At 54.0% G+C, this 20,065-nt stretch overlaps 1 protein-coding gene across 2 annotated transcripts in view; it reads left to right on the forward strand.

Moving 5' to 3' along the window:
- The first annotated feature begins 5,922 nt into the window (after positions 1-5,922).
- PCDH19 (protocadherin 19) overlaps positions 5,923-20,065 on the forward strand; it is a 56,981-nt gene continuing 42,838 nt past the window's right edge. For both annotated transcript variants that reach the window (XR_001331687.2, XM_005526114.3), the window contains exons 1-2: positions 5,923-8,063; positions 11,005-11,332. Coding sequence is in view for 1 of the 2 variants with exons in the window: in XM_005526114.3 (XP_005526171.2) it covers positions 5,923-8,063; positions 11,005-11,332 (2,469 nt within the window). In the remaining variant the exon portion in view is untranslated. The remainder of the gene's footprint in view (positions 8,064-11,004; positions 11,333-20,065) is intronic.

The following is a 20,065-nucleotide window of genomic DNA, read 5'->3' on the forward strand; positions in this document are numbered from 1 at the left end:
AGCTCCCTCCCAGCTCCTTGCTGTGCCCTGTGCTGCTTCTGTTCACACAGGATGTGCCTGCCTGGCTCCTCAGGTACCTTCAGAAAGCACCATCCCATTATTTCTCCCCTTTCCCCAGGTTTTGCTGCCAGGCAGGCTGTGTAAATCGGGAGTGGGTCCAGCGGGCTTCCTCTGGACCGACACCAGTGTTGGAGCAGAGAATTAGCCCTGCACCTGTTACTTTTTTAATATAGGCTTTAAATCTGATTATGACTGCCTGTCTGGCTCTGCATTATGTGCTTCATGATTATTCAGCATTATGTAATCTTTGATAAAAGATGCTGCATCAGTAAAAGTGAATTAAACTATTGAGTGATAGGAGTTTATCGAATTCCTCAGAGTGATGTTGTCCTCTCTTTGGCACTTTAACCTCTTCAGTGGAAGGAGTGTGCCAGACGCTGCCCTTGCTAACAGCCAGGAAACCCTGCTGACTTGGGTGGAATTGCAGGAGTACAAATGAAGTTAGATTTCAGCTTAGAAAGACAGTTTTTTATAGTCTAAAGACTCAATATTTTACAGCAGCGGTCTCTTATCTGCATTATGTGCAAACTGCTCACAGAGTTACACAGACAGATGTCTGAAAGTCCTGCAGAAGCTCGATAAAGTTTGGCTCTCAGAGGGTTGATGGGCAGAGCTGGCCAGGATCTTACTCCAAACCCTCTTGAGAACAGGCACTGAATTCCTGCAAGATGAAAGGAAAAAACAGTGTTTCAATCTAAGCTGAATACTTTGTCTTATTTTCCAAACACCCCCCTAAATATATATAAAACTTGTATTTTTCTCTCTTTAGGGCTTCCCTTTCTCATCACACTGTAGATGTTTCATGGCTGAGTGGTCTAGGGATTTTGCTCTGAGTTTTCCAATTTTTTCATTTCCTTTTTCTATGCTACAGGTTTTTTCTTTTTCTACTTCACCGTGATATTAGAAACATTTCTAGGGGAAGAAAAACCACAAACCTAAACTGCAACTCCTGACACTAGATACTTTGAAAAGCTTTCAAGTTGTGCAGAACTGGATAAGCAAAGAAAAGAAAAAATAAACCTACATCATTTATTTTACTTCACCTAGTAGCTAAAAGAAAAAGGTGCTGGAAAGGGGGAAAACAACACTTCAGAACTGAGAAACTAAAAGGAAGGTTCTGAAAAATTAAAAAGATAAAGTTCCTCTTTGATGTTTAAAACAAATTTCAAATTTTCAAACTATTTTGTGTGTGTTCTCTCCAGTTCTGCAGAGAGTCTGGGGCATGGCTTTGCTCCCCCCTGGCTCCAGCAGAGGATCAGGGCGGGTTTGGGTCCCAGCTCGTGCAGGGAGCTGAGGGAGCCTTGCCTAGGGAGGGATGTAAAGCAGAGGCTGAACCCCAGAGCTCACCCTCCTCTGCAGTCCCACAGCCCAGGAGAGGCAGGGATGTGAGCAGGAAATATCTGTGAGCAAGGGTCAATCCCCTGCTTGTCCCCTTCCCTCATCCCTGCACAAGGAATGTTTCATTAAACCCCCGGGCTTGCCAGCCCTCCGATGCCGTGGTTTTAAATATCCGTCTTTCAGATGCTGAGATTTACTTTTTGACAGGCATGAGAGAGACACCTATAAACGCTGGGCTGGAGAGGAGTCATCACATTAGTGCTCAAAGAAAGGGCTGCAATCTGCACCACTTGCTTATAATTCAAAGCTTTCCTAATCCTACAGCGTGGGCAGATCAGGATCTCTGTTCTGTGCTGGCCAGCCCCAGCAATGAGGTGTGTGAGGACAGGTGCTGGTGCCATTCTGCTCCTCAGCCTCCTCCTGTGGCCCCAGCCTGACGCTCCAAGGGGATGATGCAGCTCTCCAGCAGCAGCATGAGGTGCTGCTACTAAACGGGCTTGCAGGGACAGCTCCTGCAGGGGGTTTGGCCAAGGGGAACGTGGGGACCACCGTGTCAGCAGCTCCCTCCCTGCCAGCCAGGCCACCAGGCAGTGATGCTAAGGGCATCATCAGGTGCATTGCAACAGGGGTGCTGGGCTTTGCTAATTGTGTTGCAAGGAGTGGAGCGAAGCTTTTAGATTTCAGAGCCAACGTGTGGCATCTTTATTAATGTGCCTACTTGAGTTCCCTGGGACGCGATGTTTTCTCCTTACCCTGGCCATCCATCTGAACTGATAATAGGACTATTAATCCATTTTGTTGACAGCACGCACAGACCTCCAGTGAGGCAGGAGATGGGGAAGAGGTGGGGCTGCATTTGATGCTTGTTTTGTTCCAAAGGGATCGTGTCACAGCCTCTGCCAAAGCGAGCATTGGCTGGGGTGAGCAGATGGAGTGTTAGCAAAGGTTACAGGTGCTCTGCTGCTGGCCAGCTGTGGCCTGGCTTCTCCTTGGTCAACTGGAGAGCATCCTGCAGAAAAGCACTGAGAGATGAGATGTTCTACAGAAGCCGAACCTGGGGACCTTGTGCTCCAAGGCACATCATACTGTTCAGGTTCTACACTCAGCAACCTGGTATCAGTTATTCACCCACTTCTGATCCTCCTTTATATCTGTACAGAAGTGAAGTTTCTCTGATTTCAGGGCATTCTTAGCCCTGCCTGGCTATGAGGTGACTGGCACAGCATCCATTGTGTCAGTGCTTTCCTTTATAGCAGCAGAAATACATATATGCAATAAATTTAAAAAATGCAGGTCTTTTATAGGTGTGATCCATAAAGAAATACTTAGTGGAAAAAGAGCTGGGAAATGAGGTGCATCCCAGTCCAGCTCTTGCTCCTCTGCACGGCCCCTGCCAGTAGCTGATCCCAGGTGCCTTTATATTCAGCCTGATCCTGTCTGGTTTTAAATATCTCAAGCCACAGGACTTTTTCCCTCCAGGGAACCACGTCGCAGCCTCATAATTTTCGCTGTCAGCAGAGGGGATTTTTCCCCTGTGACATTCAACCTAAATGCTCCATTTCTTCATTTCCTGTCATCCCTTCTGGTGATGCCCCTTGTACTCTATTAAATAATTCCTTCCCTCCCTCTCTATTTACTCCAACCAGATCTGTAAGGCTCTTAGTTTGTCTCCCCATGGACAGCTCTTAACCGAGCAATATATATATTTAAGCCTTTTAATCTTCTTTCAGAAATCAGTCTCTCCGTGCCTTTGATCATTTGTGTGGCTTCCCTCTGAACTGCCGCCAACACGTCTGTGCCGAGGGACCCCCGTGCTCGGGCTGCAGCCACACCTGAGCCCCCAGCCCCTCCCTGCCGCCCCCGGCCGAGCGGGACCCCGGCGCCGGGGGCTGGTCCGTCCCTGCTGCCCTATGCACAGCAGCTCCTGCGTCCCCCTTGCTGGCCCCTGGCCCCGGGCCTTTCTCTGGGGCGTTGCTCTGGATCTTGGCGTGGCTTGGCTCGGCTCAGCCATCGCTGCCTGTCCTGCTGTCGCTCCGACTCGCCTTTGCGTCCCAGCCGCGCCCGCTCACATCTGTCCAAGGCGCAGCTCCTTTCGCTGCTTCCTGCCCATATTTCTAATCTCACTAGGCCCTTTTTGTGTTAATTTTCTATGCTTGCTGGAGCTCACAGCACCTCCCAGTATAGCATCATCTGCCAAATTCATTAATGTGTAGTTTACTCCCTCTTTCCAGGTCATTAATGAGGGTATTAAATGAGAGCAGCCCTAACCTAGATCCCTGCAGTACCCCATAAACACCTCCTCCTGCTTCTAATTACCCTTTGTTTATGATCCCTCAGCCAGGTTTTCAATCCACATGGCACAGTTCAAGTCATCAGAATTAATTTTTTCACGGAAGACTTCGACAGGGCTTTGTCCCTTCGTGCCATCCCCACCTGCCACCCCTGCATGTCCCACTGCCGCTCCCCCGTGGGTCACAGTGACCTACGCTGCTGCTTTCCGGAGAGAAACACCTGGCAAAGGCTTTTTCCTCTGCCGGTTTTGTCCCACTGGCAGCAGAAATGGAGGAGCCCTGCGAGAAGGAGGGGGCTCCCCGCGGCTGTCCTGGGTACCGTCCCTCCCTGGGCGGGTGGCAGCTCATGGGGCGGTGTCCGCGGGGGGATGCTGTGCCGGGGGATGCAGTCAGTGGATGGATGCTGGCCGGGACAGGTGCCGCTGGTGTCCCCGGGCAGACTCTGCGGCGCGGGATGGGATCACGGGGACGGTGTCTCTGAACGGATGTTGTCCCGGGCACGGTGAGCGGGGATGGATGCTGTCCCTGGCGACAGCTGTTATCCCTCCCAGCCGTGTAGGGCCCGTGGCTGGGCCGTGCCGTGCCCTAGAGGAGCCCCGCCCGGGCCGGGTGTCCCCGTGTCTGGGTGTTCCCGTGTCCCGATGTCCCCGTGTCCCGATGTCCCCGTGTCTGGGTGTCCCCGTGTCCCGATGTCCGTGTGTCCCGATGCTCCCGTGTGCCGGTGCCGCCCCCCGCGCGGCCGCGAGATGGCGCCCTTGTGCCTGGGAAGGCGCGGCGGGGCCCGACGGCGCGGCCGGGCCGGGCCGGGCCGGGCGGGGAGGGCTGGACCGGGACAGGCGGGACCGGACGGGGAGGGCTGGGCTGGACCGGGCCAGATCGGGCCGGGCCGGTGCGGGGAGGACCGGACCGGGCCACACCGGGCCGTGCCCGCGGGACGCGGCACCGCCGAGACATCGCTTCCCCATGCCCAGCACGCAATGGGACCTGTGCCGCGGCAGATGCAGCGGACCCGCGCCCCGCTTTCCCCGCCGCCGCCGGACCGCTACCGACCGGCGGGCTGCGGCGTGGTTTGCCGACAGCCGAGCCGGCACCGGCCCCCTTTAACCAGGGGAGGGGAACGGCGTGTTGGGAGGTTTCCGAGCCGCGACCCGCCCGGGCCGCGCCGCCTCCCCCTCCCGGTGAGACCGTCCCCGGTCCCCTGCACAGAGCGCCCGGGACCGTGCGTACGGCGCGCACGGAGACAGGAGGTAAGGCACGGGCACACGCAGCCGGGAACGCTTTATTTCATTGTTAGGAGGACACGGTGCCGAGGTGCTTTCTCCGGGGATCAGCACGGTGCAGCGAACGCTGCGGGGCTGGAGCCTCCCGGGGGAGTTGGGCGGTCCCGGGCCCCTCGCCGGCTCCCGGGAGCACTGCCCGGCGGGACGGGGTCCTCCTGCCCCAGAGGGCTCAGTCTCTACTGAACGGACTTGGAGCGCTCCGCGGGACCCGGTGGTCCCTGCGCTGCCCGCGGGGATCCGCCACCGCCCGGTGCGCACCCGCTGAAGAGGTAACCGCCGGTGACCGAGGCCGCGGAACCAAAACACCGCTGCCTCTGCAGCTCGCGGGCAGCGAGACGGGCTGAGCGGCGCGGGGCGGCAGGGGGAGCAGGGACAGCCGGGATAACGGGATCCCAGCGTGGGCAGCGGCTCCGACCCGTCCCGCTCCGCTCCGTGCCCGCTCCGCTCCGGCTCCGCGCCGCCCCGGCGGCCCCGCCCCAGCCCCGCCACCGGCCAACGGAGCGATCCCATTGGCTGCTGCTCCGTGCGCCGGCCCCGCCCCCGAGCGCTCATTGGCTGCGGCTCGGCGCCGCCCGCCCCCGCGCCGCCCGCCCCCGCGCCGCCCGCCGCCGCTCGGGACGGCGGGCGGTGGCGTGCGGCCGCCGCAGCGAGCGCCGGCGGCAGCGGGCTCGGCACGGCTCGGCTCCTCGCTTCTCGCTTCCGTACCGCTCGGCTCAGCAGCCCGCTTCTGCTCCCGCACCCGCTCGCCATGCCCGGCCCTTCCGCGGCGCCGCCGGCACGGAGCGCTTGAGCGGACGGCGTTGGCGTGTGCGCGGGGGACCGCGGCTCCGGTGCCCGCAGCCGCCCGCCCGCCCTCCGCCGGGGCAGCCCGGCGGGCGCTGTCCGCATGAGCGCGGCGGGCCCCTGAGGCGCGCGGCCGTCGGGGCGCGGCGCGGCGGGCGGAGGGCGCGGCCATGGGGGCTCTCCCGGCGCTGCTGGGGGCCGCCTTGCTGTGGGCCGGCGCCGGGGCCCTCGTCAACCTCAAGTACTCGGTGGAGGAGGAGCAGCGGGCCGGCACGGTGATCGCCAACGTCGCCAAGGACGCCCGGGACGCCGGTTTCGTGCTGGACCCTCGGCAGCCCGCCGCCTTCCGGGTGGTCTCCAACTCGGCCCCCCACTTGGTGGACATCAGCCCCGGGTCCGGGCTGCTGGTGACCAAGCAGAAGATCGACAGGGACCTGCTGTGCCGACAGAGCCCCAAGTGTGTCATCTCGCTGGAGGTGATGTCCAGCTCCATGGAGATCTGCGTGATCAAGCTGGAGATCAAGGACCTAAACGACAATGCGCCCAGCTTCCCCACCGACCAAATTGAGCTGGAGATCTCGGAAACGGCCAGCCCTGGCACCCGGGTGCCGCTGGAGAGTGCCTATGACCCGGACTCGGGCAGCTTTGGTGTGCAGAGCTATGAGATCACCCCCAATGACCTCTTTGGGCTGGAGACCAAGACGCGGGGTGATGGGTCCCGTTTTGCTGAGCTGGTGGTGGAGAAGAGCCTGGACCGTGAGACCCAGTCCCACTACAGCTACGTGATCACGGCGCTGGATGGTGGCGACCCACCCAACTTTGGCACAGTGGAGCTCAGCATCCGCGTCATCGACTCCAATGACAACAACCCGCTCTTCGAGGAGCCAGCCTACACCGTCAGCGTGCCTGAAAACGCCCCACCGGGGACGCCAGTCATCCGCCTCAATGCCTCTGACCCAGACGAGGGCACCAACGGCCAGGTCCTCTACTCTTTCCACAGCTACGTCTCTGAGCGGGCTCGGGAGCTCTTCCAGATCGACCCCCAGAGTGGCCTCATCACGGTGAGCGGTGCCATTGACTATGAGGAGGGTCACGTCTACGAGCTGGACGTGCAGGCCAAGGACTTGGGGCCTAACTCCATCCCTGCCCATTGCAAAGTGACCATCAGTGTCCAGGATGCCAACGACAACCCGCCCCTCATCAACCTGCTCTCTGTCAACAGTGAGCTGGTGGAGGTGAGCGAGAACGCCCCGCCGGGGTACGTCATCGCCCTGGTGCGCGTCTCGGATCGCGACTCCGGGGCCAACGGGCGGGTGCAGTGCAAGCTCCTGGGCAATGTGCCTTTTCGACTCCAGGAGTACGAGAGCTTCTCCACCATCCTGGTGGATGGGCGGCTGGACCGGGAGCAGAGGGACCAGTACAACCTCACCATCCAGGCTAGGGATAATGGCATCCCTTCCCTGCAGGCCACCAAATCCTTCACTGTCAAGATCACCGATGAGAATGACAACCATCCCCACTTCTCCAAGCCCTATTACCAAGTCATCGTGCAGGAGAACAACACCCCGGGGGCCTACCTCCTGTCTGTCTCGGCCAGAGACCCCGACCTGGGCCTCAATGGCAGCGTGTCCTACCAGATCGTGCCCTCCCAAGTCAGGGACATGCCTGTTTTCACCTATGTCTCCATCAACCCCAACTCTGGAGATATCTATGCTTTGAGGTCCTTCAATCATGAACAGACCAAGGCCTTTGAGTTCAAGGTCTTGGCGAAAGATGGGGGTAATCCCTCTCTTCAGAGCAATGCCACTGTCAGGGTGATTGTCCTGGATGTGAATGACAACACGCCCGTGATCACGGCCCCGCCGCTGGTCAACGGGACGGCGGAGGTGTACATCCCCAGGAACGCGGGGGTTGGCTACTTGGTGACAGTGGTCAAGGCAGATGACTATGATGAGGGTGAAAATGGCAGACTTTCCTATGAAATGGTGGAAGGAGACAGAGGATTTTTTGAGATCGACCAGGTGAATGGAGAGATTAGGACCACCAGAGCCTTTGGGGAAAATGCCAAAACAGCCTATGAGCTCATCGTGGTGGCTCATGACCATGGGAAAACATCTCTCTCTGCTTCTGCCTTGATTTTGATATACCTGTCTCCTGCCCTGGATGCCCAGGAGTCCATAGGATCTGTTAACCTCTCCTTGATTTTCATTATTGCCCTGGGGTCTATTGCAGCCATTCTTTTTGTCACCATGATCTTTGTGGCAGTCAAGTGCAAAAGGGATAACAAGGAAATCAGGACCTACAACTGCAGGTAAAGATACCTTTGTTTACGTGCACCTGCAGGGCTGCTTTGATTTTTGCCATCGCAGTTACTTTTGCGTTTGGGGGTGGTGAAGAGGGGTGGATGGATTTGCCTTAGGAACAAAAGTGAGGTTCCTGTCCCCGTAAGAAAATTTCTTGCTAAGCTTTAAGAAATTGTTCTCCGCGAGGAGAGCGGACTAACGAATCGACTTAATTGTGCGGCTCGACAATCTGTTGCAGCATCCCCGATTTTCCGTGCTCCATCACAAAACGCGGAGGAGAAGGCTTTAACAGGGGCACGGCTGGTGCCCGTGGGCAGCCCCCCGTCCCCGGCACAGCTCCCCGGGCTGGCGAGGGGGGGAGAGCACCGCAGCATCCCCGCAGCAGCCGGTGCGAGCATCCCTGAGGCCGGCTGGCCGTTCAAAGGAGCTATTGTGTGCCCGCTGCGGCTCCTCGGCACGGCCGGCCGCGGGGCCAGCGCGGAGAGCGGCGGCAGAGCCCCCCCGGCCGCCCCCCAGCGCAGCTCCGGAGCCAGGCAGAGCTGCCCGGGCTGCCAGGGATGCTGCCGGGGAGGGTTTCTGCAGCTCCGTGCCGTTTTGCCCTGGCTGGATGAGTGCTCCGGGCTCCGAAATGCCGGAGGGGAGGTCAGCCCCGCGCCTGGAGCGGCTGAAAGGCTGATAGGGGAAATCCAGTCCCCTGAATATGTAACAGCCCGGCGATTATTGTCTCTCTTTTACTATTCTCTGTGTTACACAAGTTAGGAGACAAATGCTAACCACACATGAATATCAATCAGATGCCATAAAAGAGCAGCTGCAATGCCTCATAAATGGTTTAATCCTGTTACTAGTGAAATAGCCATGACTTCTCCATTCCTTCGGCACCGAGTCGTTTCAGAGAGGAGGGATGGAAATTAATTTTGCTCTACCTTGGAAACGCACGCTCGCCCCTGGCAATTCAGCGGCGCGGGGGGATGTGCGGGCTTTAAAGTTTTATTTACGCAGAAATAATGCCGGAGAGTCGAGGCATTGTACCCCGTTTTCACAGCGGAAAGTGCGTATATAAGCCTTTTTGCTCGATGGGGGAAAAATCATCTGCAAATAAAGGTCGGTCTGTGCTGTATTATGGGATGTCTAGCTTCAAGTGAAAGCTCACAGACCAGATTTCTTGCCAGCTCGGCCCATTAAAGGAGGATAGGACCTGAATGGATAAAAATCGTGTTGTGGTGGTGCCCCTAACAGCTTCTCACATACGTATAAGCCCTGGGTTTACTGTGACGGCTTAGGGATTAATGAAGTGCGCTTTAATTAAATAATTGGTCAATAGAGAAAGGACAGCAAAATGAATGCCTGCAGGAAATAATTGGGCTCTCGCATTGCCAAACTTAAACATTTAGGTAAACAAAACAATTAAAGCTTCATCAAGCGTTGTTAGACGAGTCAGCAGCATATAGATTGTTGGCACAACAGAGATGCCTGCCTTCCTGTGATTTATTTGCACGCTCAGGGGGGTGCTGGGGCTGTTATCAGTGTGTGTCTGAGCAGGAGTCAGCTGCAGAGGTGGGGAAGCACCAGGCAGGCTCAGCAGCAGCAGTGACCATGGGGCACCCTCTCCCCACGCCTGCAGGCTTTGCAGTGCCTTGTTTTAGAGATTCCTCACAAGAGCTGCTGGAGAGTCTTCAAAAAAACGTGTTAATTTATGAGGCACATATGAGGGCTGTTGGACTTCGTGGCGTTTTCCTGCTCAGGCGATTAGCTTTCTGGAACAAGAATATTTGTCCAAGATTTGCCTTTCCAGATAAACTGTATTATTTATTCATCCCATTATTTCTGCCACAGCTATTGGATTTTATTTTTTTTTTTTATGCTGTTATCATAACAAGAAGAGGAGCAAAATCCTGACTTTCAAATGTGTATTTCTGACTGTGCATAGCATTTGATGTGCTTCCCTGGGAAACACTGAGTTGCCCAGTGCTGTGCATGTACAGATTCGTGGCAGGGACTCTTGTGGTGCTCAGTGTGGGAAGATGAGCTACAGTCACTCTGAGCTGAGCAGACCCAACTAATGCAAGGTGCAGATAATTTGTTGTTATTTGCTTGGGTGGTGTTTTGCAGTAACTTTTTTCCTCTGGTGTTTTGCAGAAGGCAAGCAGGGCGCTTCATCAATTGATTCTTTTGGCAGGTGGGAAGCAAAGAGGGAAGGAAAGGCAGAGAAAAACAAGCTTGCAGTAAAATAAAAAGGTCAAAAAGGATCATTTTTCTTTGCAAAACACACGGTTGTTGTTCTCTGATTTCTAGAAGGTGAAAGCATTTCCCGGCAGAAGGGGATGTGCGTGTCAGGGCGAGGGAGGAATGGAATTGAATTGGAGAAGAGATCAGGTATGATCAGGAGACAGTCAAAACACCAGCAATTTAGATAAAGCATTAATAAACAAACAGCCTTTGGAGTGTGAGAGTATTGAGCTTGCCAGCTAGGACTGCTTCTGGGGCTGCTTTATTTACTGCTATGGAAAATGAACTGGGGAAAAAAAACCTGGTATTCGTTTTGAATTTTCTTTATGGAGACCAAATTAAATCACTTTTAAAATCCTTATTAGGCATGGAAATGAATGCAGGTCCCCTTTTCAGTTCATGGATTTTAACATCTCCATTTTACTCTTCTGCAGACCGGAGTTTACTTCTACTAACTAAATATCAGCAATTACCTACACCAGATCAAAACAGAAGCATTCTTCCTTGCCATTTTTTTTTACATATTTGACCCGAAAACATTTTGCATATGAGAATAAGCTAAAGACAGTGTCGTGCCACCAGACCCAAACCGTGACGTAACGTGCATGACTAAGAAGCCTACATGGAGATGGGGGCCAAGCCCTCTGGGTTTCTGCGTCTGTTTTTAGCGGGGCAGGGTTTAGGATGCTCTCAGCTTCTCATTTTCCCTCTGTCCCCCAGAATCGCGGAGTACTCCTACGGGCATCAGAAGAAATCGAGCAAGAAGAAGAAAATCAGCAAGAATGACATCCGCCTGGTACCGCGGGACGTGGAGGAGACGGATAAAATGAACGTTGTGAGCTGCTCCTCTCTCACTTCCTCCCTCAACTACTTCGACTACCACCAGCAGACCCTGCCGCTGGGCTGCCGCCGCTCCGAGAGCACCTTCCTCAACGTGGAGAGCCAGAACAACAGGAACGCCGGCTCCAACCACATCTACCACCACACCTTCACGGGGCAGAGCCCCCAGCAGCCCGACCTCATCATCAACGGCATGCCGCTGCCCGAGGTGAGCGCGGGCAGGAGCCGAGCACCGCGGCTCTGGCGGTGCTGGCACTGAGCACGCTGGCTCTGCTGGCCTCTGGCTGCTGGACAGAGCACACTTGGGAGGTTTCTGGGTGTCTGACACCCCAGGGGGAGGCAGGGATGGAGGATGGGCAGGGGGAGCAGCCGGTGCTCGCCTGTGGGTTCTGGGGCAGCCCTGATGCGTGGCCGTGGGTGGATGTGTCACCCCCAGGCACTGCAGGGACCCTCGGAAGTGGCCAGGTGGGGATGGGCCAGGCCAGGCTGTCTCCACACGCCCAGGAGGCTGGAGGTGGCTGCTTTGCAGGTGTGCTCTGACTGTGGCCATGCTCAAGGAGGAGACACTTGCCTTCACAGAAGTTTTTTTCAAAGGCTGTTGAAAGGGATGTTGGTGGCTGCTCCTCTGGAGGCAGCTGGCTGTGCTGGGGGTGCAGACAGTGCAGGATGCCCCGTTGTGACCTGCTGCACACCTGGCACAGTGCTGTCCCTTCACTGTGCAGGACCCTGGCTGGCATGGGAGGGATGTGTGGTACCTGCCGAAGGCAGGGAAAGGGACTGCTCTGATCCACACCATCCTCATCAGTTTCTTCTAATTCTTTGGCTTTCCTGTACATCACAGGCATCATTTAACGTTGCTTGTTTGTCTCTCTTTGAATTATTGTTTGGTTTTAAGCAAAACAATCAAAGGTTTGTCATGTTTCATGCTTTGAACAGAATAACAAAGCTGAAAAAGCAGCTGAAATATTTATGGCTCACTCTGTTTTGTGTTCAGGGTGGTGGTGTAAATGCAAAATGCTGCTGCTGAAGGCAGTGGAGCTGCTTCAGATTCATCCTGGTCCTGCAGAGAATTGAGCCTGGCCCTCTGCAGGGCTGCTGCCGGGGGCCTGGTCCTGCTGTGGTGGTATTGGCAGAGTGCTTACTGAACCCTGGTGTTTGACTTCCACCGAAGCAGAAGCAGCTCTGAGAGGTTGTGTACCAGTGTTGGCCCAACCCAGTGACCATTGCTGTTGGCATGCTGGTCCCTGGGGAATTGCTGTCTTCCTGGAGTGGTCTTTTGGAGAGGATTCTGGAGTGCATCTCTGGCTGGTACATCTATGGGCACTGGAGCAGTGGAGCATCCTGTCAGCCTGTGATTCACCGCCACCAGTCACAAAATCCATCACATGCTGGCACTATCCAGAAGTGCATGCTGGCACTGGGAGGTCTCAGGTGCCAGGGAGGATGGAGGGACCATCAGGAGCATCATAACTCAGCTGGTGGCAGGCAGCTGCATGCACAAGGCAGTGCTGCCTGTGCTTCTCTTTGGTACAGCAGCTGGGCTGGGGTCTCATGCAATGTGCCCTCCAGAGATTTCCCTGCCTTGTTCACCCTCCTGTGAGGAAGGTGGGATGCTTGTTCCCGTGGCTCCAGCTCGCCCTGTTTTCCTATCCCTTGTGCAGGTGAGATGCACTGTGAGGAGCTGCTAGCTTGCCTGGAGAAAGCAGTTTGTGTGTTGTAACGAGTGGCCAAGCGGCAGTGGCACGTTTTCCCCGGGCAGCTCACCAGTCCCACAAGGGACGTGCGAGGGAAACACGTCCTGGTGGGATCTGCTCGCTCTCCGGAGGTGCTTTTGGGCAAAAGGGCAGGATCAGGGTATGGTGTGGAGGAATCCCAACTGAAAGCTGTTTGAAGTTTAGTTCAGGGTGGAAATGTCGATGTTTCTTGCAGAACCCCAGTGTTAGGCTTCCAGCTGTTGCAGGTGAAGCTGTCTTGCTGGTGGTGTGGGTTCTATTGGCATCTAAAGATCCCTATGCCCCCTGTGGGTGAGTCTGTTCATTGGTGCTGGAGTGACAGCCCTGTCCTGGCACACAGGGTGACGCAGGAACTCCACAGAAGTTGTTTCCTGGGAGGATCACGGCAGCCCTGAGTCCCTGCAGCCGGTCACTGCTGGAGCAGGCGCTGTGGAGTGATGCTGTGGCTGTGCAGGGTGCTACTGGCACAGCCCTGGGTGCTGAGGATTTCATAAACAGTCCCTGCCCAGAGTTTACAGAGCCAAACCATTCCCTGCAGTGCTTCCAGTGCTACTTTGTCTGGGCTGGTTTGAATTGCTTCCAGCGATGAAGCCGCGTTGTTTCCCCTGGGAGGCTTTATGAGGTGTCAGCATCAGGGAGATATCATTGCTGCTCCACCCAGGAGTGACTTTTCCTGATGGGAAGGCAAAGCATGGGTTGGTAGCAGCTAAAATACGAGGTAAACACGTCTCTGGCAGTGTCACTTGGCATGTGATGGCTGTGGCTGGGGGTAAGCGATTGCCTCTGCAGACAGACACAGGCTGCCCCAGGAGCAGAGGGTTTGTGATGTAGCTGGTCTTTAACGTGAGCCTCATTTACTTTAACAGTCAGGAGCCTTGAAATAAAAGTCCCCAAGGATGGCTTGTTTGTGGAGCTTCAGGAAATGTTTCTTCTAATGCGGTGGCAGGTCTCGGGGCTGGGAATAATTGAGTTTGTTGGTGCATCTCATCTTTCCCTGGTGACCTGGAAAGGATTAAAGGGTGGTGTCTGTGGGGGCTGCAGCCCTGCTCTGAGGGTGCAAAAGAAGTTTGAGACCACCCTTGTAAAGCTTTTCCCTTTGGGTGGGGCTGGGCTTGGCTGTCAGCTCTGCTTGTGCCAGGGTACGGCTGCCAAGAGAGCCTGGGGAAACGGTGGGGATGTCCTGGGCTGTTGTGACCCTGCAGTGATGTCCTGGATGATGCTGTGACCCTGCAGTGATGTCCTGGGCTGTTGTGACCCTGCAGTGATGTCCTGGATGATGCTGTGACCCTGCAGTGATGTCCTGGATGATGCTGTGACCCTGCAGTGATGTCCTGGGCTGTTGCTGTGACCCTGCAGTGATGTCCTGGATGATGCTGTGACCCTGCAGTGATGTCCTGGATGATGCTGTGACCCTGCAGTGATGTCCTGGGCTGTTGCTGTGACCCTGCAGTGATGTCCTGGGCTGTTGCTGTGACCCTGCAGTGATGTCCTGGGCTGTTGTGACCCTGCAGTGCTCCCGTGGGTGCCCTGGTGCCTCTCAGGGATGCCTGCCCACAGGCTCTGGGCGTGAGGCTGCAGGCAGTGATGGCACAAAGCGTTTGTGAGCAGCTCTGGTGATCGTGGCTGACAGCGGGAGGCTCAGCCCCCGTTAGTGTTTGGGCTTGTTTTGCAGCAGGGAGAGTGGGACACGTTGGAGCTGCAAGGGCATTGCTGCTCAGAGGCTTTGCTGCTGCCCAGAACTCTTTTTTATCTTCCTTCTGAGCTGGAGGAGAAGTCAGCTTTGAAACCAAAAGGGCTTGTCAGGTTTTGCATGTATATTGCTGGGAGTTGTACCAGGAGATTAAAAATCAAAATTAATAGGAGCCATTAGGCAGCTTCCTTGATAAAAATGCGTGTTGCATTGGGGTGGTGTGGAAACTGGTCTGAATGCCCAGCCTTTTAGGATCCAAGGGACAGGACTTGCATGTAGAGCAGCCACCCTTGGGTAACACTTCCATGCCTGGATTTTGACTTGTTGGTTTACAAGGTGAACAGTATGTGTGTGATGGCTGTATCTGTGTTTCAGAGGCAGTTTTATGTCCCAGATTTGCACTGCTTTGGGAGATGACGTTTGTTTGCTGCTCCAGGACGGGAATCACCCTGGGGACAGCAGCTCGCTCTGTCCCCAGATCTCGCCTGGGGACACCGTGGTGGCCAGCCCAGGGCAGGCATTCCAGAGGAGGTGTGACATGGGAGCAGGACAGCCCTCCTTGAGAGGCTGGATGTCCCAGGGTGGAATTAGCCTGGAGTTCTCGGCTGACTCTGGGCTCTGGGGTGGCTCCATGGTGGCAGTGTTGGAAGGGGAGTGGCAGCACTGATGTTACGCTGTCAGCAGAGCGTGGATCAGGCCTGGTCCTGCTCTGGTGCTGCTTTGGTGGGGCCCTCTGAAGAAGAAGGTCAAGGTGGAGCAGCCTCTGATCCAGCAGGACCCGAGTCCCCTGGGAACCCACACGGCCACCAGCTCCCAGAGCCGTGGCCAGCTGCCCCTCCCGAGCTGATGGCCACCATCAGTAAGATGGGGAATTACTGGTTTTAGTGATAATCCTGGTCTAATCCCCCAACCTTGATACACTCCCGCATAATCCTCACTCACACTGGTTTAGCTGGGGCTTCTGGTGGCTGCAGGGATTATTTGAGGGAGCAACAGTTGCAGGATAAGGCCCCCTTGGTTTCAGGTCTGCTTTGTACTACCTGGAAAGGGTTCCTCTCGCTGTGGGAAATGGTTTTCTAAGCACAATAGAGCAATTTTCGTTTCAGGCAGCACCGGCAGCTTTTGCTCTGGCTATCTGCTGGTGTTAACTAAAGCACATTTCTACAACACACAAAGATTTTTGTTTTGTAAGAAATGAAATCAGCGTGGCTGTTTCTCTTTCTCTGTCATTTCTCTACTTGTCAATTCTTTCTTCCCCTCCAGCTTATCCTCCTCTTCTCTGCTAGCCTTAAAAAGCCCCCAAAGTGTCTGTTATAATCACATTTTGTGTGTTACAACCAGAATGAATGTACTCACTTTAATATGCTGGGTTTGAGGAAATCAGTTTCTGTCTGGTATAACAGACAATTTGTTATAAACCATGCCATTTAGAAGTGAAGGGCCTTGCTTTAGTGCAGCGCTGGGGAAACGTCATGATACATAATTGGAAGGGATTTGGCTTGCTTCTGAGTAATACTGTGAGTAGAGCAGGGGAAAGGGGAAAAAAAGGAGCTGATTTCCAACCCGGAGAAAGTTTGCGGTGTTGAGACAGGCCAGGCTGATGAAATGAGGCTTGTTTTCAGAGCTGTAATAATTAAAGCATTATCAGAGATGATGTTGCACTAGTGGGAAGGCTGACTTCGCAGGCAGCGTTGCCAGTCTTGTTTTCTCCTTGGGAGGTCACTGTAACTCAGCACTTTTTTGTGCCTGCGACGTGATGCGCACCACGGCGGGTGAGCGTGGGTCACGGCTCTGCTCGTGCCCTGCCGTGCCTGAGCAGCCCCAGCCCTCATCCTGCAGCCCCCCAGACAGGAGTGATGCTCTCAGCTTCAGCCATCCACTGGTTATCCCCTCCCTGGGGACTGCTCCTGGTCCTGCCTGGGCGGCCAGCATCGCTGTGCATCGCCAGCGAGCAGAGCTGCTGGGGTGGGGACCCCCAAACCTCCCTGTCTGCTGTCCCTGCTCGCCCCAAATCCCAGCAGATCTCTCAGCTAAACTACTCCCAAAGTGCTCTGTGTATCGCTGGAGGTTCCCTGACCTCTCTGAGCGTCGGAGCTGACATTATGGAAATCAGCAGCTCTTTATTCCATTCTGAGGTCAGCCTAACCAAATTATACATCTCTTAATGTAATCGCTCCAAGCTGTTGTATGGAGAAATTCACTTGAATACCTTGCAACAGAGATAAATATGCCAGCTCCCATTCATGTTTAACCATGCCACGCTCCCTGGGTCTTAGGCAAGCCCTTAGTTCAACACTCTCTGGCTTTTCCTAAGATCATCAGATCATTTAGGTTGGAAAAGGCATTTAAGACTGAATTCAACTAAGAGTTGAACATTGGCAAGTTCCCCAGTAAACAACACGTTTTGTATTGGTGATTTGGGGCTGCCTCTCCATCCTGGCAGCTCTTTGGGCTCTCCAAGGGTTTTCTAGCCCATGGTAGGGTCCTGGTTGGGAGGGACCAAAGGGGTTTGCTCCAAGGATCCATGGAGGATTAGGGCTGGTGTGGCAGTAGCTGCTTGTCTTTAACAGCAAGGCCTGTGTGCTGCCATGGGTATGATCACATTGTTATATATTACATACTGTCTATCTTGTGTTTGTGATGTGCCACATCACAGAATCATTTAGGTTGGGGAAGACCTCTCAGATCATGGGGTTCAAACATTAACACTGCCATGGTAACACTTGTATCCCTATGCATACAAAAAGTGTGTATAGAATTATTACATATTGCACCTAATTATGTGAGTATATAATATGTCATATAATAAGATACATCTCATTTGTTTTTATGCTACTGCTTTGGATTTTATGGTTCACTTTTACTGGAAGTGGAGAAGCTCCTCTTGTTTTCACAGATTCATAGAATGGTTTGGGTTGGTAGGTTCCTTAAATATTTCCTCTTGGAAAATTTGAAATTCTGATGCATATTTCTAATGCATAACTCGTGAAGTCTATAAAAAAAGCTTTTGCAACTATATTTACATGGCAGATTAGAATTTTCTCTTAAACTGGGAAAGATTTCTAGTAAGCTTTTTTAAAAATTTCATCAAAAGGATAGTCTTGCATGGTACTTTATGGGCTTTCTTACAGCAGTATCCAAGTGAATTTGTGTTGTATGGAGTGATTTGAACCGTGTGGTTTCTCCCTCTTGTTTCCTTCACATATAGCACAGCAGAGGCATCACTGAGGCCAAGTGCAGTAGCCTTTGAATAACCTTGTGTGCATCTGCTTGGCTGGGTGGAAGAGCTGTATTTTCCAGCTGCCATTTCCTGAAGTCCCTCCTGAGGGCTTTGAGCTGGAGAAGCTCCTCAGCCAGGTGCCCTTCCAGGTCCTTGGGCTCCTGCCCTCCCTGCCTGTGCCCTGCTCAGGTCTTTCCTGAATTCCCATCAACCAGCAGGGGCAGAGCCATTGTGCTTCCATCCCCAGGCTCTGCCTGCAGGATCTCCAGGGATCAGTCTCTCTCCAGGGATACCTCTCTCCAGGGATCCCTCTGTCCTGGGATCCCTCTGTCCTGGGATCCCTCTCTCCTGGGATCCCTCTCTCCAGGGATCAGTCTCTCTCCAGGGATACCTCTCTCCAGGGATCCCTCTCTCCAGGGATCCCTCTCTCCTGGGATCCCTCTCTCCTGGGATCCCTCTCTCCTGGGATCCCTCTCTCCAGGGTTCCCTCTCTCCTGGGATTCCTCTCTCCTGGGATCCCTCTCTCCTGGGATTCCTCTGTCCTGGGATCCCTCTCTCCTGGGATCCCTCTCTCCTGGGATCCTCTCTCCCAGCCCCTTGCCCACTCTGGCAGCAGCTCCTGCTCTTGTGTCAGGGCTCAGCAGGGTGGGACCCCCAGCCCTGCCCACCCCCCCTCTCCTGCCATGGTGGGGCTGGCATGGCCTTGCTTCAATAAATTATTAGATATTGTTCCCAGTAGAGGCTATAGTTGAGTTCCAATCATTTTCTGTTAATTAAAATACAGGATGGTCTTATTTGTAGCATAAATAGTTGTAATCTGTGTACTTAAAAGTGTAATTATAATTCAAATTAGAGCGTGCTCTGAATTGGCGATGGGTGGGGCGCTCTGCAGGCAGCAGTGCCCTGGCAGGGCTGTGCTGGGTCCTGTCCCCTGGGGCACAGTTCCAGACCCTGCTGTCCCCAGGAGAGCATCACCCAGGGCTTGGCAAAGGAACACTCAGGCTGTTGGCAGCTCCAAATTCCACTGTTCCTTCCAGGGCAGAGCCTGTCTGTGGCCCCTGTTGGAGGCTTTGCTGGAGAAGACAGCACCACATCTCTGCTCCAGTGTCTCACTCTAGTTCCTTGTCTAAATTCAGAGGGAAGTAATGGCTTGTGTCATCTGGACAAGTGATTAGTGCTGGGCCTTGCTGTGTCTCCCTGTTGAACATGGAATTACAGAGAGTTCTGGCAGGTCTGTGAGGGCTGGAGTGCAGCTGATGCTGCAGCAGGCAGGGGTGTGACAGCTTTGGCACTTCCTACACCCTCTGATGGAAACTGAGCCAGCCCTGCTCCACCTGACACCAGGACAGACGGGTCGCTGGAAACCGTGTAGGGCAAGGTGTGTTGGAGCCCTGTAGGTGAAGTCCTCATCACAACACCCTGTTGAGATCTGGGTGTGAATCCTCAACGTTTCTCACGGGGATCTGGAGCTTGTTGGATTATACCATCGTTTGTAATGGCAGGTGTATGCCACAGGGCAGGTTTTAAAATTCCCGTGTTGGTGGATTGCATTAACCCATCCTAAGTCAGGTATGTAAAATTCCATTAAGTGAAACCCCTCTGGCATTTTCTCACCCGTGCTCCAGCTCTGCAGGCTATGCTAATGCAGTGTGTTTGCTCATCTATTAGAAGGATGATGGCTTTAAAATAATAACATTTATCTTTGGCAACAGACCTACAATAGTGCACACAGAGTACAATTTTGTGAAAGGCTCTGCAGATGTTGCCTCATTCAATCTGGGTCAAAAAGAGTGCTTAGAATCATAAAGGTTAGAAAGAGATCAAATAATTCGGTGATTTTATTGCTGAATAATGTACTTGGAAAATATCATTCACCATTATTAGACTAAGTGAGTACAGAAAACACAGGACTCAATAGTCATTTCTCAGTATTGGCTGATTTTACTGTTTTTATAATGTAGCTAAATTCCCTGTTATTGATTCTAGCATCGATTATCGATCTGGAAATGTAAATGTAAGTGATGGCAGGAGCACTCGGAGCTTGGACAGTGAGGGAATCAGGCTTCCTCTTGCCTGCAGTGCCTGGTGGTGGGCAGCACATGCTGCGGCAGACTGGTGCTGGTTTGGGGGAGCTGGCAGGGTTTTGGGAGCTGTTTTCACAAGCAAAGATGAAAGAACAGGAAAACACCCATTCTGTGTGTTCTTTTCCGTGCCTGAGAGCTTATGTAAACTTGCTGAGACAAACCCAGATGGGCTGGGACGCCGACAGCAGGATGGGGCTCGGAGCCCGCGCCTGCG

This window comes from Pseudopodoces humilis, chromosome 15 (assembly GCF_049639895.1).
Source record: "Pseudopodoces humilis isolate 2021_Gansu_Grassland_sample_001 chromosome 15, ASM4963989v1, whole genome shotgun sequence".
Lineage (NCBI taxonomy): Eukaryota > Metazoa > Chordata > Aves > Passeriformes > Paridae > Pseudopodoces > Pseudopodoces humilis.